Genomic DNA, 23543 nt, shown 5'->3' with positions numbered 1-23543 from the left:
CAAACCAAGCACTATTTAATGATGTTTACCATGTGAACACAAACTTAAGTCGACTTCAGCAGCTTCATTTATTATGGCTTTCTAGAATACTTGATTCTGATTGGCTAGTTTTGATATATAGATATATAGTCCCAAACATAACTGAATTAACTAGTCTCTCTCTCTTATCTATCTATGGTCTCTTTTCATATTTTTCCAAAATTATAAATAATTTAAACTCAAATAAATCATAATCCATTTATTTATTTGTTTGGTGAGTACTCAAATAAATCAATTTTAATTAAATCAATATTAAATCCTGACAGGGTGATCTGGATCTCGCACTGTATTTGGAATACAATATTTCCTTACTGTTTCACAACCCTGGACTGATCAGAACCCACAACAGTCCCACTACTGTGTAGTCAAGGTTTTTCAAACCAAGTGTGAAGCGAACAGTTCCACAGTGTGTAATGTCTTTTCTTTCTGTTTTCAGCAAGGCATTTAAATGACTTTAACAGCTCTGCTTTCTGACCGCAGTTCAGTTTTCCTGCCTGTAAATTGACCACAAATCTGTGGATGTTTCTTATCATGTAATTGCAGCACATTAACTTCATCTATGTGCCTGTTTTTTTGCCATTTTGTCCTGTGTAGAATGTTTCTTATCTTCACTCAAACAGTGGCAAGAAACGTTTGCCGTTATCTTAGGCTAAAGAGGCAACATTTCTGTTTTAAAGAGCTCATTCAGATGGACTACAGGTATTTCTGTGTAAAACTCCCACTTACCATCATCTGATAAAATAATAATCACTGATTTGTTGTTACAGGCCCTACTTTGCTACAAGTCACACAGGAACAGAGCATGGTATCAATCACAAACTGCTACTGTAAACAAAAAAATACCAGATACACACATCATTGACTTCTTAATTGTTATTCTTTCAGTTCCCATGCTGCACACAGATTACACAAACGATGACCAGACATGAGACTCTGCACCTCGGCCTATTTTGAGTAGGCTATGTGGGTTTCATTTCCCAATCCAGTCAGTCCATCTTGACTATTGGACAAAGAGTGAACCTAGGTTTTGCTTTGCAGGTTGAATTTTTTAAATCATGCCCAGGGTACATTTTGCGCTAAAATCCAAAATTATATCAAATTATAAATAATATATCAAATCAAATGTAATTTGATGATGTATTATTTTATTTTTTACATTTTTATTTATTTATAGTTGTTATAAATGCATACATTTCTAGTTTATCTTTAGGATTATTAAGATTTGCATTATTTTAATGGCAATCAAGCACATTAATTCTTATTACTGTAATGTATTTATATTTGTATAATTGTCATTATAGGGCCACTAGCCCGGTGAATAACGCCACTGCATCTGTCCAGTGTCTGTAGTGATTTAAATAACCCCTGTTGGCAGGAGTGCCTGATCACGGCCGGTGGGTCAAGCTGCAGCACTTGGGAGGATGCAGGAATGCCTGACTGTCTTGTGTGTTATTTCTGTATCCTGAAAGCCTGCTGCCGGTACATTTCGTACATGCAAGGCGCGCGCACACAGTAGAGTCAGTCAAAGCTTAACCCCTGCCTTTCCTCAGATCGCCACACCCACCTCCTCAAGAAGCCCATTGTGTCTTTGCAGGGAGGATTTTCTTTGTAAACCAGTGACATTGAAGGGAGGAGGGGCCACCGCCTGCTTTTGCTTTCCCTCCTGGTCATGTGACACATTACCCTTCCAGTAACTATGACAACCAGCACTGGTCCAGCCTGTATCTTGCTGTTATGAGCAGGGGAGGGAGAGAGAAAGAAAAAGAGAGAAGAGGAAGCCCAAAATAAACACACTCTTCCCAGCAGCTGTCAGAGATCGCAGTAAGTGCCCTTCACTTGGCTTCTTTGCTTTGACTGCGTACTGCTTAGTGTGCATGCTGTAGAATAAATAAGAGGCATCCTTACTAGCTGCTTTGTTGTGATGGATGACATCATTACATATTAAATTAAATATGCGATTCTGCAGTTGCTGGCGTGTAATGCTGGTTAAACAGGGCTGCAAATATAGACGATTGTCAAAGAGACATTAGGATCCTGGAATATTATGGGTGGATCCCTGCAACTGCATTTTTATAACCTGGGATGTGTGCTTCCTATTAGCTTTTTAAAACGGCTCTCTGCCAGCACGGTTTCTTCGGTTGTGATGGAGGGACTGGGCCTTTTGTGCTCTGTTTAATTAGCAAACCTACTGTGCCAAATATAAGCAAAATTCTGGGTCACCCTGTTCTGCTGTAGAGCATCCATATGTGGAATGTCCTTGTGGTGCTGGATGCAGGAGGATGCAGTGTTGTTATATTGCAGAGAGATCTGAATGTAGTTATTGTTTGAGGCATGAAGTATCAGCAGACTGTTGGAGAATCTGATTATTTGAAAGAATAAAACATAAGATATGAAAAATGAAACACATGATATTATATTGCATTTAGATACACAGGACAAAGTGTAGATACATAATCCAATAAAATCAAAAGGTATAATACAACAAATGAATGTTTGTGTGATCAATGCATGATTCAGTTAATTTTGCAAATGATTGCTCTAACTGGATGTCATTTTACAAAAACTAACTTATACTGAGAATTGATTTTTTTTTAAATAATTTCTGCTAACTCTTGCTAGAAAATAACTTCTTTGAATACAATCTCAAGGTTCTCAAGGTCAAATTATATATATATATATATGGAGAGGGGTTCATATATCCTGGCATTGCATGTATTCTTATGCATTCTGATATCAGTCATTTCACATACACAAAGCAAAGTTTGTAATATTTTAATATTTCACTGCATTGAAAGGAGTTATTGTTGTCTCCTAAGATGGTATCAGGTTGTCTTGATACTACTTGATGTAGGCCAATGATTTCAAATGCTATTTTGTCATTGAATATAATGGGATATGACTGAAAACAGTAACCAGTAATGTTTGATTTACTGTTCTGTTGACTTTTGATTTGAAGTGTTTTGTTATGTACTCCTCAGTAAATCACATAAAAGAGTAAGCTTTGTATCTGTTGCATCTGTAAATCTTGTAGCAGCTGTTGGTCCATCTTTTCATCTTTAAAGAAAGAGCCTTTGTTTTGGGATATGTTGTGCTTCTTTGTTTTACAGGAACACAGGCCTTTCTTTTACTCTGAACTGTAGATTAAGTCATTTCTTTGTGGAATGCTGTGTTTAGATTCTCTCCCGTAAATTATTTTTTTTGTGCAGTAACACCAAACAGATGTAGACCATCACCGAGTCATCAGATGATTGTGTCTAGTCTCAGAAGTCTAGCCTTGCTCGCACTTAATTTAGATTTTGACGAAAGTATCACTATTACTAGTACTCATCCTTAGGGTTTGGGATTTGAGCAAACTACTAACCTCATTTATTCAGTTTAGGAACCTTACCCTTCCCGACATTGTTTGTGCTGTAGATATGAATTTCTAGGTGAAAACTTGCAAAATCTAATAGATTTGCACTGATTGGATCAGAGAATTATATTTGTTTTGACTTGGGACAGTAAGTAAGCAGTCCCCCAAAACACTCACACCATCCTAGCAACCTATTTTTGTACAGACAAGCATCATTCTAGATGATAAAGATTTAGATCCAAACAAAATCTAGTTAAATCTGACTTTCTAAAACCTGTAGTGTAATGCATTTAGAGCAGAACCACAGGGCTGTGCTAGGGATTCTAGAGCAGTGGTTCCCAACCACGTTCCTGGAGACCCCCCCAACACTGCACATTGTGCATCTCTCCTTTGTCTGACACACCCAGTTCAGGTCTTGGAGTCTAATGAGATGATGATCTGAATCAAGTGTGTTTGATTAAGGAGACATGGAAAACATGCAGTGTTGGGGGGCCTCCAGGAACATGGTTGGGAACCACTGTTCTAGAGAATACTGCTTTCTTTCTAAATGACATCACTACCAAAGAATGTTCTTTTCACATTAGTTGAAATGATGTGAAATCTGCTATCTGGCTTGCAGGATCTGGGAGAACTCCTTAAATCAATCTAGAAAAGAAGAAATGCTTAAATTTAGTTGGGACAATATAAGTGTGATTGTAAATCTATTACTGTGGAGATAGAAATTGTGTATGTGGCTGAATTTGTAAAGAGGTCTAATAGATTATGGAGATGTTAAATGTACTGTATGCACACTGTTCAAAATGTTTCGGTTGGTAATTTTTTTTTTTTTTTTTTATGCTCACCAAGGCTGCATTTACTTAATCAAAAATACAGTAAAACAGTAAAATTGTGAAAAATCTATTTAAAATGAATGATTTCTATTTGAATTTCAAAATGTAATTTAATTATGTGATTAAAAAAATGAATTTTCAACTGTCATTAATTCGGTCTTCAGTCACATGATCATTCAGAAATCATTCTAATACGGTGATTTGATTTACATATTATTGTTATTGTTAAATTTAATTTAAGTAGAAACCTTTTGTAACATTATAAATGTATTTGATTACTTTTTGATCAATTTAATGAGTCCTTGATGTATATCTGATAGATAAAACTGCGGTTGATGTTCTTGCTCAACACAGAGAGATAAACTAAAAGCATCTGCACTGGAATCTATGCACTTAAAGAAAGATCATCACAATATGGCGCATACCTTTGGGCAGTTTTGGCTTACATATACATGCTATGTTACAGATCAGTATGTTACTGATTTTCATAGCATATATACTCTGCATCTTTCAAGGCATAATGGCAGATTGAAGGTGTAATTTAAAATAGAAATTATTTAAAGAAGTGACACCCTTCACCTTTAAGGCTCTGTATCACAGAGCAACCCCGTGCAATCAGTGTACTTTTTTAAGTGGGTGTTCAGTGAGTGTTGGTGTGTAGCTGAATTATAAAAACACAACACTCAAAGAGAGGAACAGTTTTCCATTTAAAGCTATACAATCACATACTCACAAACACCTCAAACAGTTGTACATCAACAGATATGTGGGTATATTTATAATGCTATCTTTGTATTTGTCCTTTGAGTCATGTTCAAGAGCATTCGCCATTCCCTTCCATCACCTTATTAGGAGGCATATTATGTAAAAAAATTGTTTTCAGTTTTAGATTGCTTATTTCAAGGCAATAAATGTTTGTAGTTCACAATATTTGTTTTCTTCAGTTGCTTCCTGTGAGCTATGATTTCCCAACAGTCTTTCCCTGTCTTTTCTATCATCTGACATTTTTTGGTTGTGTGAAAGAAAAACAAGTCCTACTGCAGTATGTTTCTTTTTTTGTGAGTTCCAGATGTGCTTGAAGTATATCAATACAATGAATCCAACTTGCGTTAAGTCTGTCAGAAAGATAAATGCAATTTTTATAAGATGTACTCTCCTTTTCTGGGCCTGTATTTGGTTTAGAAACCAAATTTTCATTTTCCCAGACTGGTTTGGATGAAGGGACTCTGGATTTTCTCAACCAGTTGGCATTTATAACTCCTTTATAATAAGACTGGGCAGAATCACAGAGGTCATAGTGGTTGAGTGTGACCACTGCTTTTTAAATTCCCACAGACAACACGGGCTGCTCTCTGTCCAGACAGAGCACGCTTTACTGAATGACACATTATACTGTTGCAGTAGGGTATCTATTCATATATCAATGATTTAGATAACATTTTATTCCTAAAAAACATGTTGAAAAACTTTTTTTTCAGGCTGTTGATAGATTTATGAAGTGATAAAATAAGATATTAAAAATGCCCTCTGTAAAACCTTTAACTCTAATATGTCAACATAATGAAACAAACTTTGAGCTTGTTTCTATCCATTGATTGGATTTCTTTTCTGGAAATGCATGCAAATTAGTGCACACTTAATTCAATATTTTGCACATTTAAACATGCCATTTCAGAACACTTAAAATACAAAACAACTGCCTTAATGTACTGTGAATTAGTCAACTAGGGAAGTATGGTGATAGTTAAATTTGCCTGTGGTGGGAAAAAAAATTAAATCAATTAAAAAAGTTGAAAAGGTTGCGAACTATCTAAATAAATAAATATGAACCACCTTCAAAAAAAAAAAAATCTAATAACAAGCCACTTTTTTTTTAAAATGATCCTTTATTTCAGTTATTTGTCACTGACCCTAAAACAAACGACAGAAATTAAGAGAGAAGCAGATCTTCAATCACTAAACATATTACAAAAATGTTGGAGTCCACAATAATTTTTAAACCTGTGAACGACCTTGCCTGGTGATGTCATTTGAGAAAGCCAATCAGATTAAACTGTGGTAACGTACCGCCCATTGCTGCCAAAAGTAGGGGGAGTGAAGCCAACTGCTGTCCTTTCTTAACCACCCTGCTCTTTCAGTGAAATGCAGAGGAATAACTTCAACATAAACGGAAAGTTACTTTACATTATTGCCTTGTGGACTATTCTCATCTGATACGTGACTGTTTACTCGTAAGAGAAATATTAATGTTGGATTTGGTTTGCTCCCCCTCTGCTGCTCCATAGTGTGGGATCCTCCGTCTTTCTCGTATTAGCGCCTTTCTGCTGCTGCAGTATGAACGGACTGATCTAGTTCACGCGTATTTTGGTTAAAATGTTTTCCGCTGGTTTGGGATTTTGGGACCGACTTCAAGACGGACACGTGCAATAAGAAATAATGTCATTGATTTCAAATTAGTTCCGGGGAAGTGAACAAGCGAAGCGTGTCCTTGTTTATTATAGGATCCACGAAATAAAGGTAAGCACCGTCTGTGGTGATTGTTGTTCAGAAACGGATAGTTTGCTTGCTGACTGGTGGTGTGCGGTCCGACTCAGCGAACCGGTTCTTTTGAACAGTTCGTTTTATTTCACTTGTTTTTACGTCATTGTGCTTTAAAGCATTCCATATATTGCTGTCAATTATGTTTTATTAATAAGTGTGTTTATTGTATTTAATCATGTGTCCCAGTTCAGCCACGATTCAGCTCATAATAACAAACTGATTTAGAACCTAAAAAAAAGTTTTAATTAACGTTTGTTCACTAAAAGCAGCTTTTTCTTATATATGAGGACAGAATTGAAAAACATGTTACCAGAACGTTTTATTAACGTTTCTGCGATTCAGCTGTTAAAGTAATTTCGTCCCATCTGTCAAACCCTCGGTTCTCCCCACATGCTCATAGCATCAGATCAGTGAGCAGTTGTCGGTTCATTACGTATCGAGCATGTTTGAAATGAACTCTTCTCGGTTCACCGAGTCAGTGAGTTTTGAATCGTTCAGACCGGTTTTGTAAAGAGGTTCTACGGATTCGTTTAAAAGATTCGACCCAAAAGAACTGACAAACTGCTATCGCTCACAAGCAGATCGCGAAAGATACTTATGCTCTATCAAACTCTTTAACAGAGATAAATAGTTAAATCTTCTGACACACTGACCAACATTAAGATGCAAAAAAAAAACTGTCGTGATTTATTGCATCTTTCAGTACAGTGAAAATGAACGGTTATGTCTGGCATATCTTGTTAACGGAAGAATGTATGGCTTGTATCAACATGATGCGAGTGAGTAAATGGTGGATTTTCATTTTTCTGTGAACTGTTTCTTTAATAAGTAATTAGTCAGCTGTTTGTGTACGCGGAACTATTTCAGTGCACATTAATTCATCTATATAACATTTGTTAGTGTTACCAAATAATATTAAAAAACAAAAAACAAATGGTGGTTTATTGCGTGTGCGAGTTGGACATATTTCTCCCTACCAGAGAGATATACAAAAACAACAAACCATGGTTTACTGCTTGTGAAATTTGAAATATGATATTTATTTAGTGAGTTAAATGTTCATTTAGACTGCTGCATTTCATGCAGGATTCCTCTGGTCCTTTAAGGCAGAAATATGTGTCATGTATGTCCTTAATGAACTAACCCTTTAGTGAAGGTCACTGTTGCATCCGCCTGTGTTTCTGATAATCTCATCACGCTGTGATGTTTGCCCATGACTAATCCAAAAATAATGCAAAACTGTAAATCTGACCTCTGTCTGACCCATATTTCCACATTGGGGCCTTTTTCCCACACCATGAAGACCCTCTATGTAGCAAAAATCTTTTTTATTGATTTGATCTTTGATGTTTAACACAGACTCATTGCAGGCATGCTGTTTATGTGCAATTAGTAAAGCAGTTAGTTCTTTTGACTGATTTACTATTTCAGTATGGATTGTTTTATGGTAACATTAGAATGGTTTAATGTTACTGAGAAGATCATAATGTTGCAAATATTATCCTGAAGGAACAACCATCCTTGTTTCTTTGTTCCTGTCAGGTCAGTGAAAAACCAGAGCGAGGAAGACTCTTTTTGCTGACTCAGCTCAAACCAGCTGATTATTTTGGCATGTACGCCAGGCTTAGATTAGATTAGATTGGATGTTTGACTTTCTAACAACAGCTATCAGTGGGAGAGAGAGAGAGGCGGCTTGTTTTTTCTTTTTGACCTGGAAACCAGACATGAAAAGACTGTGGGGTAGATCTACTCAACTGTGACCGGTTAACCGAAAGTTAAGTGACATTTACCAGTAAGAAGACCCAATAGTTTTCAGTTCTGTAGGTCCAGCGTGACTTATTTAAAATGGAGTTCTCCTTTGCAAGCCGGCAGACAGTTAAAGATCATACTGTGGGCACTGAGTTGGCCTTAAAAGGAGATGTCTGCAACTTTTGGCTATATTGTTTAGGCACAGCACTGCAGGGATTTATTGCCAACATTTTTGATTTTCAAATTATGCACCGGCTTTGCCAGAGGTTGTAACGGAAATGTCACGGAAGTGGAATTAAACTGATTGTGATTGGTTTACTCCAGGGAAAAAACACGTACTTGTGAATGTAGAGACGGAGCAAGTAAGTTCTGTTTATGTCTGATCATGTCTTATATTTGAATGTTTCCTCTTCATTTAAATTCTTTAATTAATTTAGAAAGTGGTTTTACGTGTTTATGAAGATGATTACTTATCTATTATGATTTTTTTTTATTATCATTGATAGATATATAGAAACTGCTAGTCATTTGCTAGTCAGGTGAGAACTGTTTACAGTTTGTCAGCTATAAAAAATAATCTGAATCATTTTGGTGCGAAGAAAGCAACATTGTTTGCTCTTGATGTACAGTGTGCTTAATTTTATTTATTTTTTCCCTTAAATATTACCAATTTTTTTTCAAAGTTGTGCATTTGGTATGGTTATACACAGAATTTGGGATGTAGAGTAATTGCTACACTGATCAGGCATGTTTTCTTCTATTTCTTTCTTGTTAACTTCATTTCGTCTGTGTGCTGTCATAGATAGCAGTGCAGCTCTTATCGCTTGTTATGGATGCAAACAAAATGCTCATGCATTTTTTAAACTCATCATGTAAATCTGGATCACGTAGCGCATGGCCTAATGTATTGTTATAAATTTTATATGCGTATGGGTGTGGGAAGATGAAAGTGGTTGTCTTCAGATTGGCAGGGGACTCTTGGACCTCTAATGGAGAGAACAGCCTCTGCAGCAGCTTATTTAATTAAACTTGTTTTAAATTAGGAGAACTTTGTAAGCACTTCCTCTAGCTCGCTTCTCAACACTGCGTCTGTTGACTTTTTAACATTGCTGGAATCCAATGAGTCACGTTAGGTGCCAGAGACGTTTCCTGTGACTGTTTGAGATCAGTTTGAAAATGTTTGCCTGCATACTGTTGGAAACATGGAAGCGTTTTGCTTTATGACCTAATGCTTGTGTTATGAGCAAAAGCATTAGGTCACAAAAAAAAAGTGAAGTAGTTCCTACTGAAATGTCAGATATATTTGAAAAGGATGTTTGTTCAGGAATGAGGAATGTGTAGCTGTGTTTTTCAAAAGACCTCTGAACCAATGATAATCAATCAGTGTCACCGAAATCACCTGTCTTTATTTTATTTTATTTTTTAGCTTTTTAATCCAGACCAGCTCCACATAGCAATTATTCTCAACCAGTGGCTTGAGTTTAGACTAAACTCTGTCTCTCCAATCAATGGCTGTGTTTGGGAAACCTGTTTGGAAATAATTCTGATTTTTGCAGTTCTGTTTAGTGCAGCTTGTGGTGCACAAATTACACACGTTACTTTAACCTTGACTCTTTTTATCTGTGCAAGTGTGTCTTCAATGACATCATCCGATTATACTGTACTGCATTAAGGTCAGGTGAATTGTGTCAGATGATACTGTCAAATAGCATGTGATTATTAACTCAATAACTGACCTGTATAGAATCCAATGAGATCAGGGGTTTGAGACTAGATTGGACATCTGATGCTGTTATCATAAATTTGGGAAAGATGATTTAATGCGTACATGCGCACACAGCATATTCCAGACAGGACATTAGCTTTTCATTAGCTTCATGCTGCTCATTGTCTATACACTGCATTAGGTCTTAGGTGGTTCCACAATGCTAACATTAGAATAAATGTCCTTGTTTACCACCTCAGCGTCCAATTTTACTTGTCCCAATATCCTTTTGCTGCCTTATAGTTCCCTAACTAGCTTCCCGTTTGTCTTTTAAATGGATAGATCTTACTCTCAATCATGCCATTCAAAACCCATATGACCTATAAAGTTATCTGTATCCAACTTGCTCTTTTTTTGTATAAGCCTGTTTCCACCGTGGAATAAAATATAAAGGTAACAGCAACTTTTATCTTAAAATGTTGACTTTTCCTTGCAAGAAAAAAAAAGTAAGAATTATGAAATATAAACTTGCTATTGTGAGAAAAAAAAATAGAATTGAGAGCCTTTTTATTTTTAATTCCATGGCAGAAACAAAAGCCATAATTGTGAGATGTAAACTCAACTCAGAATTCTGAGAAAGTCAAAATTGTGAGATGTAAACTCTCAATTATGAATTTATAACTTGCAATTGCAAGATTTAAACTTGAGGAAAAAAAAAAACTGAATTGTGAGATAAACTCATAATTGCCAGGAAGATTTTTATATATATATATATATATATATATTATATAATATATATATATATATATATATATATATATATATATATATATATATATATATATATATATATATATGGCGAACAAAAGCTTCTATACTTTTCTGTACTGCAAAAAAAGAAAGAAGATCAAACAGGTTTCGCAATGACATTAGGGTGAGAAAACAATGACAAAAGTTTAATCTTTGGATGAACTAACCCCTTAAGGTTGACTAGTTCCCTGTGACCCTGTTTTGCCCTTACCTCAGAAACAAGAGAAGAAGAAAAACTTTCCCTGACAGTGTCACGACTGATCGGTCAGTCTATTCCCAGCATGCCTGCGTGTCTCACTCAGATAAGATGTTATAGTGCCAGGGTGCCGCCACGCTCTGCCCACATTCACTTCTTAGCTACTGGCAAAGGATTCTTCCTTCCTCTCTCTGCCGCCTCCTCATCTACACCTCCTAAGCAACCGTCTCCACACATGCTATTTATTTGGAAGAATTCAGAGAGACACAATGGTGATTTCCTACAGGACCCAGTGATGCAGACATCGCTCTATTGGCTTTGGCTACAGGCTTTGCTTTCTTTGCCACTACTTTTGCCATGCAAGTTGGAGGAGTTTATTTTGATTTGCTGGATTTGTTGAGACAGCTTAATGGAATAATGTCATTCATGTATGTATGTATGTGTATGTTAGCGGTTTTTTTTTTGTTTTTCCCAAACTAGTCACATTTATTGATATTGAATATTATATATTTTAACTGGAACTGATGTGCTGAATTCACATGTCTAACATTAGGAATCTGTGGAAATTCAGAGCGATCCATATTTGCAGTTTAATTTCAGTAAAAGTCTTTTTGGACTGAAGTACTACTTAGCTGTCTAAATTACTGTATGTTTTCATAGTTTCATGCTCTTTTTACCAAAAATGATCATACCTTTAAGCATAATTCTGTTTTAATGTTATGTCTATAAAATGTTCTATTATATTTAGACTTACTTTTGGCATTGCAGTAATCTTAATGAATATCATTTAGTATGGACTTCAGAAGTATCTTATCTCAAAAGGGTGTATTTATTTATTTATTTTTCTTTGATTGAATCTTCATCCTCTGGGTGATGGGAAACATTCCTGTTTGACATCACGTGTGTTGTTTGTATTTGAGCTTTTTGTTATTGTGAGTGCTTTTTGTTATAATAGTAATGAGCCAGTCTTCCTTTTAAGATCAGTTTTCATTATTTTTGCAGTTGTCCTCTCGCTGACTCCACAAAAGAAGCTTTTAATTCACCCGTCATCTATAGTGTGCGCAATTGCTGTCGGATTGTAATGTAATTCAGTATGTGTCTATTTTCCTTTCTAATGAAAGTCCATTGAAGTGCTTCGCATCTGTCTGAGAGTTTTGGGTTACAGGCCTATTGAAGATCATTTTGTATTCCATTCACACTTGGAGTCCACCCTTTTCCTCTGCTTGGTTGGCGCAAACCTCTGACTTTAGGCCAGTTTTGCATTTTTCCCCCCTTACGATGTTTGAGGTTAGGATTTGAACCATGGAGGCTGGTCCTCAACCAGTACTCCAGGAGAAATCTATCCTCGGCCCCTTGGTGTAGTTAAAGGTGGCGAGAGATCACAGATGTTGGAGTAACATGCATGTCGAACCAGGAAAGATATCAGACTGCAGAAGCTTGGCCAAAAAAATAAAAGTTCTCAATAGTTTCTCATAAGCTCCTCATATTAGTGTTTTCATGTTGTTATTTTCTAGAAATTAATAACAACTGTTGCTCTGTCTGAGCTAAATTGAGGAACATATTTGTGGAATGAATTTAAACATGATTTGTAAAAAAAAAAAAAAAAAAAAAAAATAAATGCAGAGAGTATTACAGTACATACTTATTGGTAGGCAAAGAATAAACAGATATGCAAGCAATGGGAGTAATGTCAGCATTTGGAATTCTGTAGAGTTTTCGGCAGCTTTCTGTCTGAATGATTGCTAAAGATGAGCTGTCAAACCAGTACAACAGTTCTTTCATGAACTCCTGTCCTGCTTTTCTGTTTGAAGTAGTTGGGTACACATTGAGAAGTGTGGAATAAAGTTGTTAATCACAGGTGCGTCAGGATTCTTTCATGTCCTGTTGGAATTACAATAATTATTATGCATAGCATAAGTATATACTTTGAGATTAGCAGTAATCAGTGCTATTTACACCCTTTGAAATTATTTATGTCTGTCCTAGTGCAAAAAGCTAAATGGATCCATGTGGGGAAATGTTTGTTGGAAATGACAGAGAAAAAATGTATCTCTGTATTATCTTGCAAAATTTTAAATGTGCGCTAAGTTACACCGGCAGTAAATATGTTATCAATGAAATATGTGTAGAAGTTGCTGTCTACTACCTTTTAAATGTTGATATGTCTGCTACTTCTATTTTGTTTTTTCTATCACAACCATACCTTATCATATAGCATAGTTTCTAATTCGTAAGTCTGGAAACTAGTTATTACGCTAATTCGTATGAGATGAATGAGAATCTATGAAGAAGTAAATAAAAAAGCAGTTCATTTTGATGTTGCAACATTTTCAGGTTTATTTGTTTATTTTTGGGACTATAGTATTTGTTTGAATGAAAGTACATGAAGTTTAATTGGTAAAGTGCTTCCCTTTTGTATTACCTTTAAGTAATAATTCACACTAAAATGAAAAAAATTCAATTATTATTTGTGTGCTCATGGCATATATTTAAAAGTAGTTAATTTTTAAATATACTTAATATACTTAAATACTATATTTAAAATGTAATATAATACAAAAAAAATCTTTTTGAGAGCTTGACAGCTCCAGTCCCCATTCATTGTTAATACCATAACAATAATAACTGTTTCCTTTTGTGTTGCACAAAAGAAAGTCACACGGGTTAAATCCAAATGAGATTGAGTAAATGATGACAATTTTCAATTTTGAGTGCACTGTTCCTTTAAGTAGTCTTGGGTCCTCGCCATGTCATCAGTGATTTACCCTGTCATTGTTTTGGTCGATCTCATATCAGGGTCGCAGCTGTTTGGCGCTATGTGTGCTGTCTTTGATTGATTAACGCAGGTAAAGCCAACGCTTTGGCAGGTCTGGGTCAGCGTCAGTCACAGCCCTGCTGTCTGGAGGCTTGTTTACCCTGCGAGTCAGAGTTAACCCCACCCACAGAACCACACTAAAACAAGCAAAATTTGCAAAATAACGCACACTGAACCACCACACCTGAAAACTATTCTAAAACTCATTGTTATATATTAAAGTTTCCTTTGCCTTGAAATTTATTGTACAATTTGTGGTTGTGGGTCACAACCATCTGGAATTATAACTATATCTGCACAAGTTGAGCAATGATTGCTCTTTTTTTTTTTTAAATAAAAGTTTATGCAAAATTGTTTGTGTTTGTTATATATTGAGGTCTATTGTTGGATGCACTCTACGTGGCTCAACTGTACAAGTTTCCAGCTATTTGAACAAGCTAAAACTTCAAGCAAATCTTTTGTTGGATATAATTCAAACAAAGTTTTGTTGAATGAATCCTGGTGGTTTTGATTATTGGTATAATTCTGTTTGCCGACATCTGTTATCAACCACACATTTCTATTTATGGAAAGTCATGCAAATATGAGCATGTCTAGAGAAATCCAGGAAGCCAGACGTTTAAATGAAGACTAATGCTACATAAGGGCTTAAGTGACCGTATTTATTGTTGCTTCATGAAAAATATATTAAAATAATTAAAAAGGAATAACCATTTATAATTCCATTATTTATTTATTTATTATATATATTATATATATATATATATATATATATATATATATATATATATATATATATATATATATATATATATATATATATATATATATATAGTGATCAACTTTTTTAATGTGTTTCAGTTGCATCATGCAATGAGAGAAATATATAAATATAGCTGTTCTTTAATAACATATAAGAATCTCATTTAATTTAATGAAACTGGTGGGTTGATTTAAAAGTGGTGAGAACACATATTCTGGATCTCTCTACAACCATAAAATTGCCTATTTTATAGGACTCTTAGATACTGTGATTCACCGTGTAGACATGATATTTCAGATGACTCACAGATAACTGGGTCAGAATGTTCATATATTTGTCTCATAAAATATTAACCTTCTAGACAACAAACTTTGAATTTTTTCAGTTAGGTCTCAGGAAAAAGCATCTTTTCTTGTTTTCTTGGCATGTTTGTGGTGGCATATTTTCATAACGAAAAATGTGTCTTTGTTTGTGGCCCATGACCTTCAATCCTGTTCTTGCTGGAATGGAAGATGATAAACTATGGAAAGCTGATTGATGATAAAACATAAGTCTGTGCACAGCTTGATCGGTGGAATACACATACATGTAGACTGTCATTTGTTTAAAGGAATAATTCACCCAAACATAAAAAATATCATGTTGTTCCAAAGCATCATGTTGTTTTATGTTTTGTCAAACATAAAAGCAGAATTCTTTCTTTTCCATACAATGACCGTTCATAATGACCACAACTGTCAAGCTCTAAAATTTCTCCTTTTCTGTTTCACAGAAAAAACTTTATACCACACAGGTTTGTTTTGGATTTTTTATTAATTAATAACTCAACAACCTCATTACAGAACACTCATAAAACGTTAAATTAAATTGTGTTTCTCTAGCTATTCCATTTTAAAACTGAGTTCATCTTTGTTTTAGTAACATTATGTATTTGCTGTTTACTTGGCAAACTATTGTTCACAATCACTGAGGTGTGGTGGATAGTCTTCAGATGATGATTATGGGTAATATTAAAACATTTTTGTAAGTCAGTTTGGAAGGATTGGCTACTTTTTAAATCAGCAGATTCATGACGACTGTCATCATTCTTTTAAAAGAAGAGGGAAAAGCAGCTAATTTCAGGTGGATACTGGCCCAGTTTGCCTCGCCCATATCATTGTGCTTTGTTTACCTGCCCACATGCGGCTCTGTTGACTTGGCGCCCTTCTCCATTACAGCATGTGTATAATGATGTCATGCTCCTTTGGTGATGTTTCCATAGCGACAGCACTCCGTCTCACTGGAGGGAAAGACACATTAGGAGGAGGAGACATCACAGCTGTTTGATAGACGGTACAGCCGAATGTTTTATGCGGTGCTAAAGGAAGCCCCTGCGCTCTCAGGGGAAAATCACAGCCAAACAAAGAATAAAGAGACTTGAAGATAATGTGCAGATTCTTACTGTCAGACAAATGAATGGGAGATACATTTTGAGTTCTCATCCAGCACACGGAGGTTGCTTTATATGTTCTGTTTATTAAAATCTTGATATAGGAGTTATGTGGTTTATGTCCCGCAGTCTAGTAGTTTTAAAATATTTGATCTTTCCCCAAACAGTCTGTCATGTGAAACTGATTTTATTTATGTTTTCTGAATGTTGCATGTGGTCTGGTGAATTCCTGGGAAGCAGAACTTTTCAGTTTTAAACAAGAACAATAGGCTATAATAAGCTCGATATCATTTGACTGATAATAGATAGAGAAGGTTTATCTAAATTGTGTCAGTGGTAAATGTGTACTGCACCATGACTTGCATTTCAGTTCAGATATCAGCAGCTCTAAATTCTGATCAGCAGATATTTGCCCAAAAGATTATCAGAATTGGCAGATAACTGTTTCTGCTAGAGTAGCTGATAATGCACACGTTTGGTGCAAATTATTTTTGGATTGTTGTTTTCCACCCACACTGAAAATGCTTAATAAAACATGAAGACAATTTTTTTTGTGTGTGTGTGTTTAAGCAGAACCGTGAAGTTGCATGGAGGAAAAATTTAAAGTATAAATGATAAAATGTATAAAATAAAGCCATTGATTATAAACATCCTCTACATACAGTATTTGTATCTTTTATTGAAAAATATGTATCTTTTTCATTTTTATTTATTTATTTATAAAGATTAATAAATATCCCAATATCTTTAATAATCATATAATCAATTTAATAAATTTAAACATTCAAACATTCATTTTTTTGATGGCCATGGAACACTCTTTCCATGTTTCATGGAAAATAACTTTGTGAATATAATATCTTTTTTTCTCATTATACTGAGCTATGTTGGCTAGAAATGGCTTATATATATATATTTTAATTATTTTTTTAAATCCTGTTTTTTCCAGTTGACTTAAGTCATGGGCATTTAAAATATGCGTGAGCCCTGTATGAAGAGAGTATTAACCACTGACTTACACAACACAAAATGGACATTCATTTCTTAAGATATTATTTGTCATTAAAGAGAGTCCTCATAGTATGAAGTCCTTCCTCTCTATACTAAAACTCTCAAGTGTCTCCTTTCCACATGTCCATACAGGAAGCATACTGGAAATATTTGAGGTCCAAGTGTGGAGAGAGCTTTTGTACGGTCCATTCAGACATGTATTGTGGTCTATTTTTAGCCCAGAGTGTGACAACCTCTCCATAAAGTAAAAAAATGCTTGCTCTGTGTTTTAGAAAGTGTTCTCTGAATTGAAACCATCTGTTTGGACTCCCTCACAGGTGAGTGGAGGTGGGTTGTATATTTATCTGATTGATTATTCAGGTCATCTTGCTGTAACGTTGAATGGATTTGAACAATTTGCGGTTTATTATTTCTGTGTCTTGTTTCCGTATGTCATGTTTATCAGCATGTCTTCTGTTTCTCTCATGTCATACAAAGTTCAGTGCATATTCATAGCTGCTATATCGCTAACACCACATTGCTGAGTGACGAGGGACAGATTGCTGTGTCTGAAATGCAATATACCTATAGTGACAGGTCACACCGTGGCAGGAATGTGCGGCGTTTCCTCTGTGAAAGAGAGGCACTGGATATAGACCTGCGTTCAATTATAGCAGGCGCTGTTTTGGAAGTGTTCAGGCATGCTGGGAGTTCATATTATGTTATGCTGTAGCTTTAACGTGGCTATAGGGCATCGCAGCGTTACATAACCTGCCTCTTCATCTTCCCATGAGTCAGTGCTGTGAGGCGTTTTAGTGTTGGTTTGTTGGAACGATCAAAGTCTCTCAATAAGAGTTTTTAAGAATTAATTTTTAAGACTAAATCCAAGTTCAGAGTTTCTTCACCAAGTTGTTGTATTAGAAGTTATAAATAAATATAGTGGTGGATAAAGATTTAAGGGGAAACAATCAGTTTTTACGGTCATGGATAACTGAAATGGTAATATCAGGGAATATTTTATTTTAGAATAGAATAGAAATCATAACTAACTTATTGCTATTAACAGTGCTTCAACATTAGACAGCAGACTTCATGATTTTAACTGCTGTTGTTTTCAAGTTTCAATACTTATGGCTGACTTATATATATATATATATATATATATATATATATATATATATATATATATATATATATTTAACCAGCTTCTTTCTCATGCTCTTGAGTAGTCAGTCAAACCAGCTTCAACCACTCTTATGGCTGACCATGTGGTGTGTGGTGTTTGTATACGTGAAACCAGCTTCTTTCTCATGCTCTTGAGTAGTCAGTCTCCTCAGTTGTAACTACTTGAGTAGTCAGTCAGCACTGATACATAACACAACTGTGTTCACATGATATTCAGTGTAACCCGAGCTTCGCAGCTGAGGTTCTCTAATATCATATATGTGTTGAGGTTCTCGGCTTTCAGGGGCTAACAGAATTAAAGCCGCATGAGGACAACCAGAAAAATTCTATATTTGTCATATGGGGGTCAATTTTTGCATACCTTGCAACAGAAAACAGCTTTTATTTCCTTGATTCAGCAAATGTGCTGTACTTTGAACGTCGGTGTATTTCAGTGTTGTATTTGTTTACCCGACCGCTGCCTTGCAAAAAAGTTCAACCATTTGGAGCATTAGGATTGTGTCATAGAGTAATGGATAGAGGAAACGGGTAACCAGATCCATCTGCCCTCAGCAGTGCATTCACACGCCTTCCAATATTCAAAGCCAATGCGACAGTTGACGTGTGTAGAGAAAGCTTAAGGACGAAATACTTCATGAGCGTAAAACCCATCTGTTTAATATGAAAACATGAGGTCTTGGTGCATTCAAATGGAAGTGGGCTGTTCTTTCATAATCACCTGATGGCAATAACTGTGATTTATATATTTTAGTCAAATATTTCTGTACAATCAGGGAATTTTAAGTAAATCTAATATTCTGATATTCACAGCAACAAAATCTAAACAAACTGAGTGAGTTTAAATGTGAATTATTATTATTACTATTGTATGTAATATAATACAAGGACTTAATTTAAACATTATATTATATTTATCCCCTGGGCAATATTTGTGCAAAAAAATAATTAGTTTGTTTGTTTATTAGGGTTACACTCCAAGGGCTTTCTAATTTTTAATTCTAATTATTTGTATTGCAATCATTTGTCAGCTAATATTTCATTGTCACGACAGCCCTACACGTAAGACTGATATCATTACATCACGTCTTGTGGCTTTGTGACACTGAGGCTTTTAGTGGCTGGCTGCGATGTTGAGCTGATTGCTGGCGCAGCAGTTTCAGAGCGGTGAGGTCAGGAGCGTGTTTTCACAGCACACTAGAGCCGGGACCGAGTGAAAGGGCCCTCACACTAACCCTTCACCTACCTTCCCTTTCATCTGCTTTCTGTGAGGTGGAGATTTCCTCCAGCTAGACCACACCTTAGCAGAGTGTGTGAGTCTGAATTTGTTTAGAAGGGAGTGTGTGCATGTACATGTCCTTGGCCCTGACAAACTGCTAATTTGTGAGATTTTAGATGTTCTATTTCAGTGAATGACAGCTAGCTGTGTGGTCACTCTCAGTTGCCCGATTGAAAAACAGTCTAAATGTGTTTCTTTTGATGGGTCTGTATTATGTCTTCCTTTTTTTTCATTGCTCAGCATTTTTTTCACCACATCTTGCTTTAAAAATGTTCTTTCTGAAAAGTTTCCTGTACACTGTTACTGAAATCTCTGGTTATCAGCATTTCTTTTCTTTTCTTTTTTCTTCGTTGGCAAGTAGCAGCGATATCTGGTCTTTGTCAGTCTGCATAGAAGAATGCAGCATTCTGTAGAGATACATTTGTGAGACTCTTTCTTACCATTTAAATGCAAACAAATCTCTGTTTGGTTGCTTTACATGTCAGGAGGTATCTTCCTGTTTGAATGGCCAGTTCTTGACCAAAATAAGCTCTAAAGACGAAAAGGCTGACAAAAGTTTGGCAATACAGGACTATTTCACACCTGATTAGGACTTAGTGTCAGCAATAGTTTTTGTTATTTGTGCAGCACTGTGGTTGGTTTATCACGTCTGGACTCTGGAGTGTCTCTTTCACAGTAGAATGCATGAACTTCCAATATTACAGCATTTCCTGTTTGGGTTTCTGTGTGTTCATTAGACTTCCTGTGGTCATTGACTCCCAGATAAGGGCACGGGGCATTTTCTGCTCTCTGATGCCAAGTCTTTATTAAAGCTTCTAGGTCCTTTAGGCTATATGACATTTTTGGCAGCCCACTCTGTGTTGTTGAAAGGTGTTAGCTTTTAAAACCCATTTTATAGACCAGTTTTACAAAGCATGTTTTACATAGCTGCATTATGTCATGCTCTAGCCCTGTAGAAACATAAAGTGATATCTTGAAGTCCTCATGAAATCAAAATCGACTCTTTACTTTGTTAGCTCACATTGCTAAACTTGAGGTGAAAGAATAATCTGTGCAAGTTAATCCACTGAAAAAAATAAATAATTAAATGTTTGTCTTGGTAATCTTTAATCAAAATCTGAGCATTTGCTTCCGCTCTGGAATGGCATTCCTCTCTGATGACGTCAGTTTGATGGTTTGGGCAGAATATCATTAATCACACCCCTCCAACTGTTAGGTTGCTATGAGTAAAAAAAAAAAGAGAAAAAACCCCACCTTCTATTCAATAATCCGTTTCAGTTGGAAATATTTCACTATACAGAAATAAAGTCGGCAGCAACTTCCTGTCCCTTTAGATCCATGAAACTGAAATTAAAGTTTGTTAGTTCTTTCCTCTGATATAGTTTCTGAAACTAAACCAGGAAGCTAAACTAAACCATCTCTCCTTTCTGTTAAAGGCATCAATTATTATTTAAATATTATTATCTCTTTATCATTGATGAAAAATCTAAAAAGAAGGCAATCTGCATGATGCAGTCTGTAGATTTTTATTGCATTTTCTGCACTAATTTTTAGGGAAAGTTTTCTGAAATGGTTTTTTTTTTTAAAAAGTGATGCGCTCTCATTGATAATTAACACTTTTTCAAAATTAGCCAAAATATTGAATAAATTATTATTTTTACTTCTGCAAATTGTTGTGCATTTCCACATGCCACAGTGATGCACTGTATATCTAAAATATTTGATAAATCTATTTTTCTTTCTTCATTTAGGGTGAAAATGACCTATGGCGGAAGTTGAATCGCAAACAGAGAGACTCTGAGTAAGGTGGACGGTGCCTGTCCCATAATCCCTGCTAGTTGGGTCAAGGGACCATGGGAGATGGAGGCATCAATGCGGTGGGAGAAGGGGTGAATCAGTCTCACGTGCTCTTTGACCGCTTTGTCCAGGCCACCACCTGCAAAGGCACTCTCAAGGCTTTTCAAGAGCTTTGTGACTTCCTGGAACTCAAGCCCAATGAATACTGTGTGTTCTACCACAAACTCAAGTCCAAGCTCAACTACTGGAAAGCCAAAGCTCTCTGGGCCAAGTTAGACAAGCGCGCCAGCCACAAAGAATACAAAAAAGGAAGGGCCTGTGCCAACACCAAGGTATGAAAGTTTCCCTGGGGTGAAAGAGAGCGTTTTGGTTAATAGTTCTCAAACTTGCAATGTTCTGGTATTGCTTGAAATAGATTCTTTATGGAAATTGTGGCTTGATGATTATGTTTTTACTCCTCATGAATTGTGTTTCTCAGTGTCTGATCATTGGAGCTGGACCATGTGGTTTACGAACAGCCATAGAGCTGGGCTTCCTGGGAGCCAAGGTGGTTTTGCTGGAGAAGAGGGATGCATTCTCCCGAAACAATGTGCTCCATCTTTGGCCTTTCACCATTCACGATCTGAGGGGTCTTGGAGCAAAGAAGTTCTATGGCAAGTTTTGTGCTGGAGCCATCGACCATATCAGTGAGTAGTATATCAAACTATTTTTTCTTAAAGAGAGAAATTAACCTTTACAGTATAGACATTCATTACAGATCCCAGTACAAGTGGACAGCACTAAACATAGATGTAAACGAGGCACATTGGAGACTTTCAATTACTCTAACCACCTTCAGAGGTGTTCACAGACTCCCAGCAAGTGTAGAGTAAATACTAATGCGTACTGATTCATCCCAGACATTGAATGGCTGCCTACTCATGTAATCATTGTGGGATGTGTTGGGGAAAACCTGCCAAAACAAGGTCTTTAAACTTTGCCAGCAAGATAGAAGAGTTGGACTTGTGGAAGTGATGTACCTAATCAGAGAAACTCCTCTAGAATATCTTGTCCATGTCTTGAGTCAGATTTTAATACCATGTGTAAAAGGGCTCTCAGATGTAGTTTCTGTTTTTGCAATCTCTTACTGCAGGTATTCGCCAGTTGCAGCTGATGCTTTTGAAGGTAGCTCTTCTCCTTGGCATCGAGATTCACGTCAACGTGGAGTTCAAAGGCCTCATTGAGCCACCAGAAGACCAAGAGAATGAGAGTAATATCACTTTCTCATGTCCTTTCAATGCTAAAGTTGAGCTGTTCCATTCGTTTGTTTTAATTTCCACATAAATACCAGTCGTTCTTAAGAGCCTAGGCATATCCTGAACAAACACCAAGTCTTGCGGAGAAATAACTCGTCTGTCATTGCTGAACATGCTGTTGGTTTTTCCAGGAATTGGGTGGAGAGCCGAGGTCCACCCCAGAACACATCCAGTCAATGAGTTAGAGTTTGATGTCATAATTGGGGCAGATGGGAGGAGAAATACACTGTCAGGTATGAATATAACACTACATATATATATAATCCTGAATGAGAACAATGTCCTCCTTTTGAATCTTTCGTTCTTGTCTAGACAGGAAAAAAAGAATTAGTGGTGCTTGCTAACCTCAGCGTGCAACTTGTGTGTGATGTGCACCATTTATCCTGCAGACATGAATGATATCTCAAATCATGCTGCTATTTATCTATCTTTGCATGTATCTATCTGTCTGTCTGTCTGTCTGTCCATCATTCTTATGAATATTTATTCTGTCTCTTCAGGTTTTAAGAGGAAGGAGTTCAGGGGCAAACTGGCTATCGCTATCACAGCTAACTTCATTAACCGCAACACGACTGCAGAAGCGAAGGTGGAGGAGATCAGTGGAGTAGCCTTCATCTTCAACCAGAAGTTTTTCCAGGACCTTAGAGAAGCCACAGGTACAACAAGCACTCTTGTTCAATATATGTCAGATCTTGATGTTCCAGATGGAACTTAATTACATCTGTGAACGGATGCAAACAATTTCCTCTTTCTATTTCTGTCCCGCCTTTT

At 36.1% G+C, this 23543-nt stretch overlaps 1 protein-coding gene across 27 annotated transcripts in view; it reads left to right on the top strand.

Annotated features, from left to right (window-relative positions):
- LOC109109904 (protein-methionine sulfoxide oxidase mical3a) overlaps positions 1–23543 on the top strand; it is an 85916-nt gene that overhangs the window by 16696 nt on the left and 45677 nt on the right. For 14 of the 27 annotated variants that reach the window (XM_042775532.1, XM_042775542.1, XM_042775540.1 and 11 more), the window contains exons 1-6: positions 6309–6738; positions 21432–21809; positions 21956–22163; positions 22610–22726; positions 22904–23005; positions 23273–23428. In XM_042775532.1, coding sequence (XP_042631466.1) covers positions 21534–21809; positions 21956–22163; positions 22610–22726; positions 22904–23005; positions 23273–23428 — 859 coding nt within the window. In that variant the 5' untranslated portion in view covers positions 6309–6738; positions 21432–21533. Of the gene's footprint in view, positions 1–1633; positions 1861–6306; positions 6739–21431; positions 21810–21955; positions 22164–22609; positions 22727–22903; positions 23006–23272; positions 23429–23543 lie in introns of those variants that run through there. The other 13 variants (XM_042775544.1, XM_042775552.1, XM_042775548.1 and 10 more) reach the window with 6 other exon arrangements.

Source organism: Cyprinus carpio, chromosome A18, assembly GCF_018340385.1.
Source record: "Cyprinus carpio isolate SPL01 chromosome A18, ASM1834038v1, whole genome shotgun sequence".
NCBI lineage: Eukaryota > Metazoa > Chordata > Actinopteri > Cypriniformes > Cyprinidae > Cyprinus > Cyprinus carpio.
Note: the sequence above shows the minus strand (reverse complement) of the source record. Positions and strands in the feature narration are given on the sequence as shown.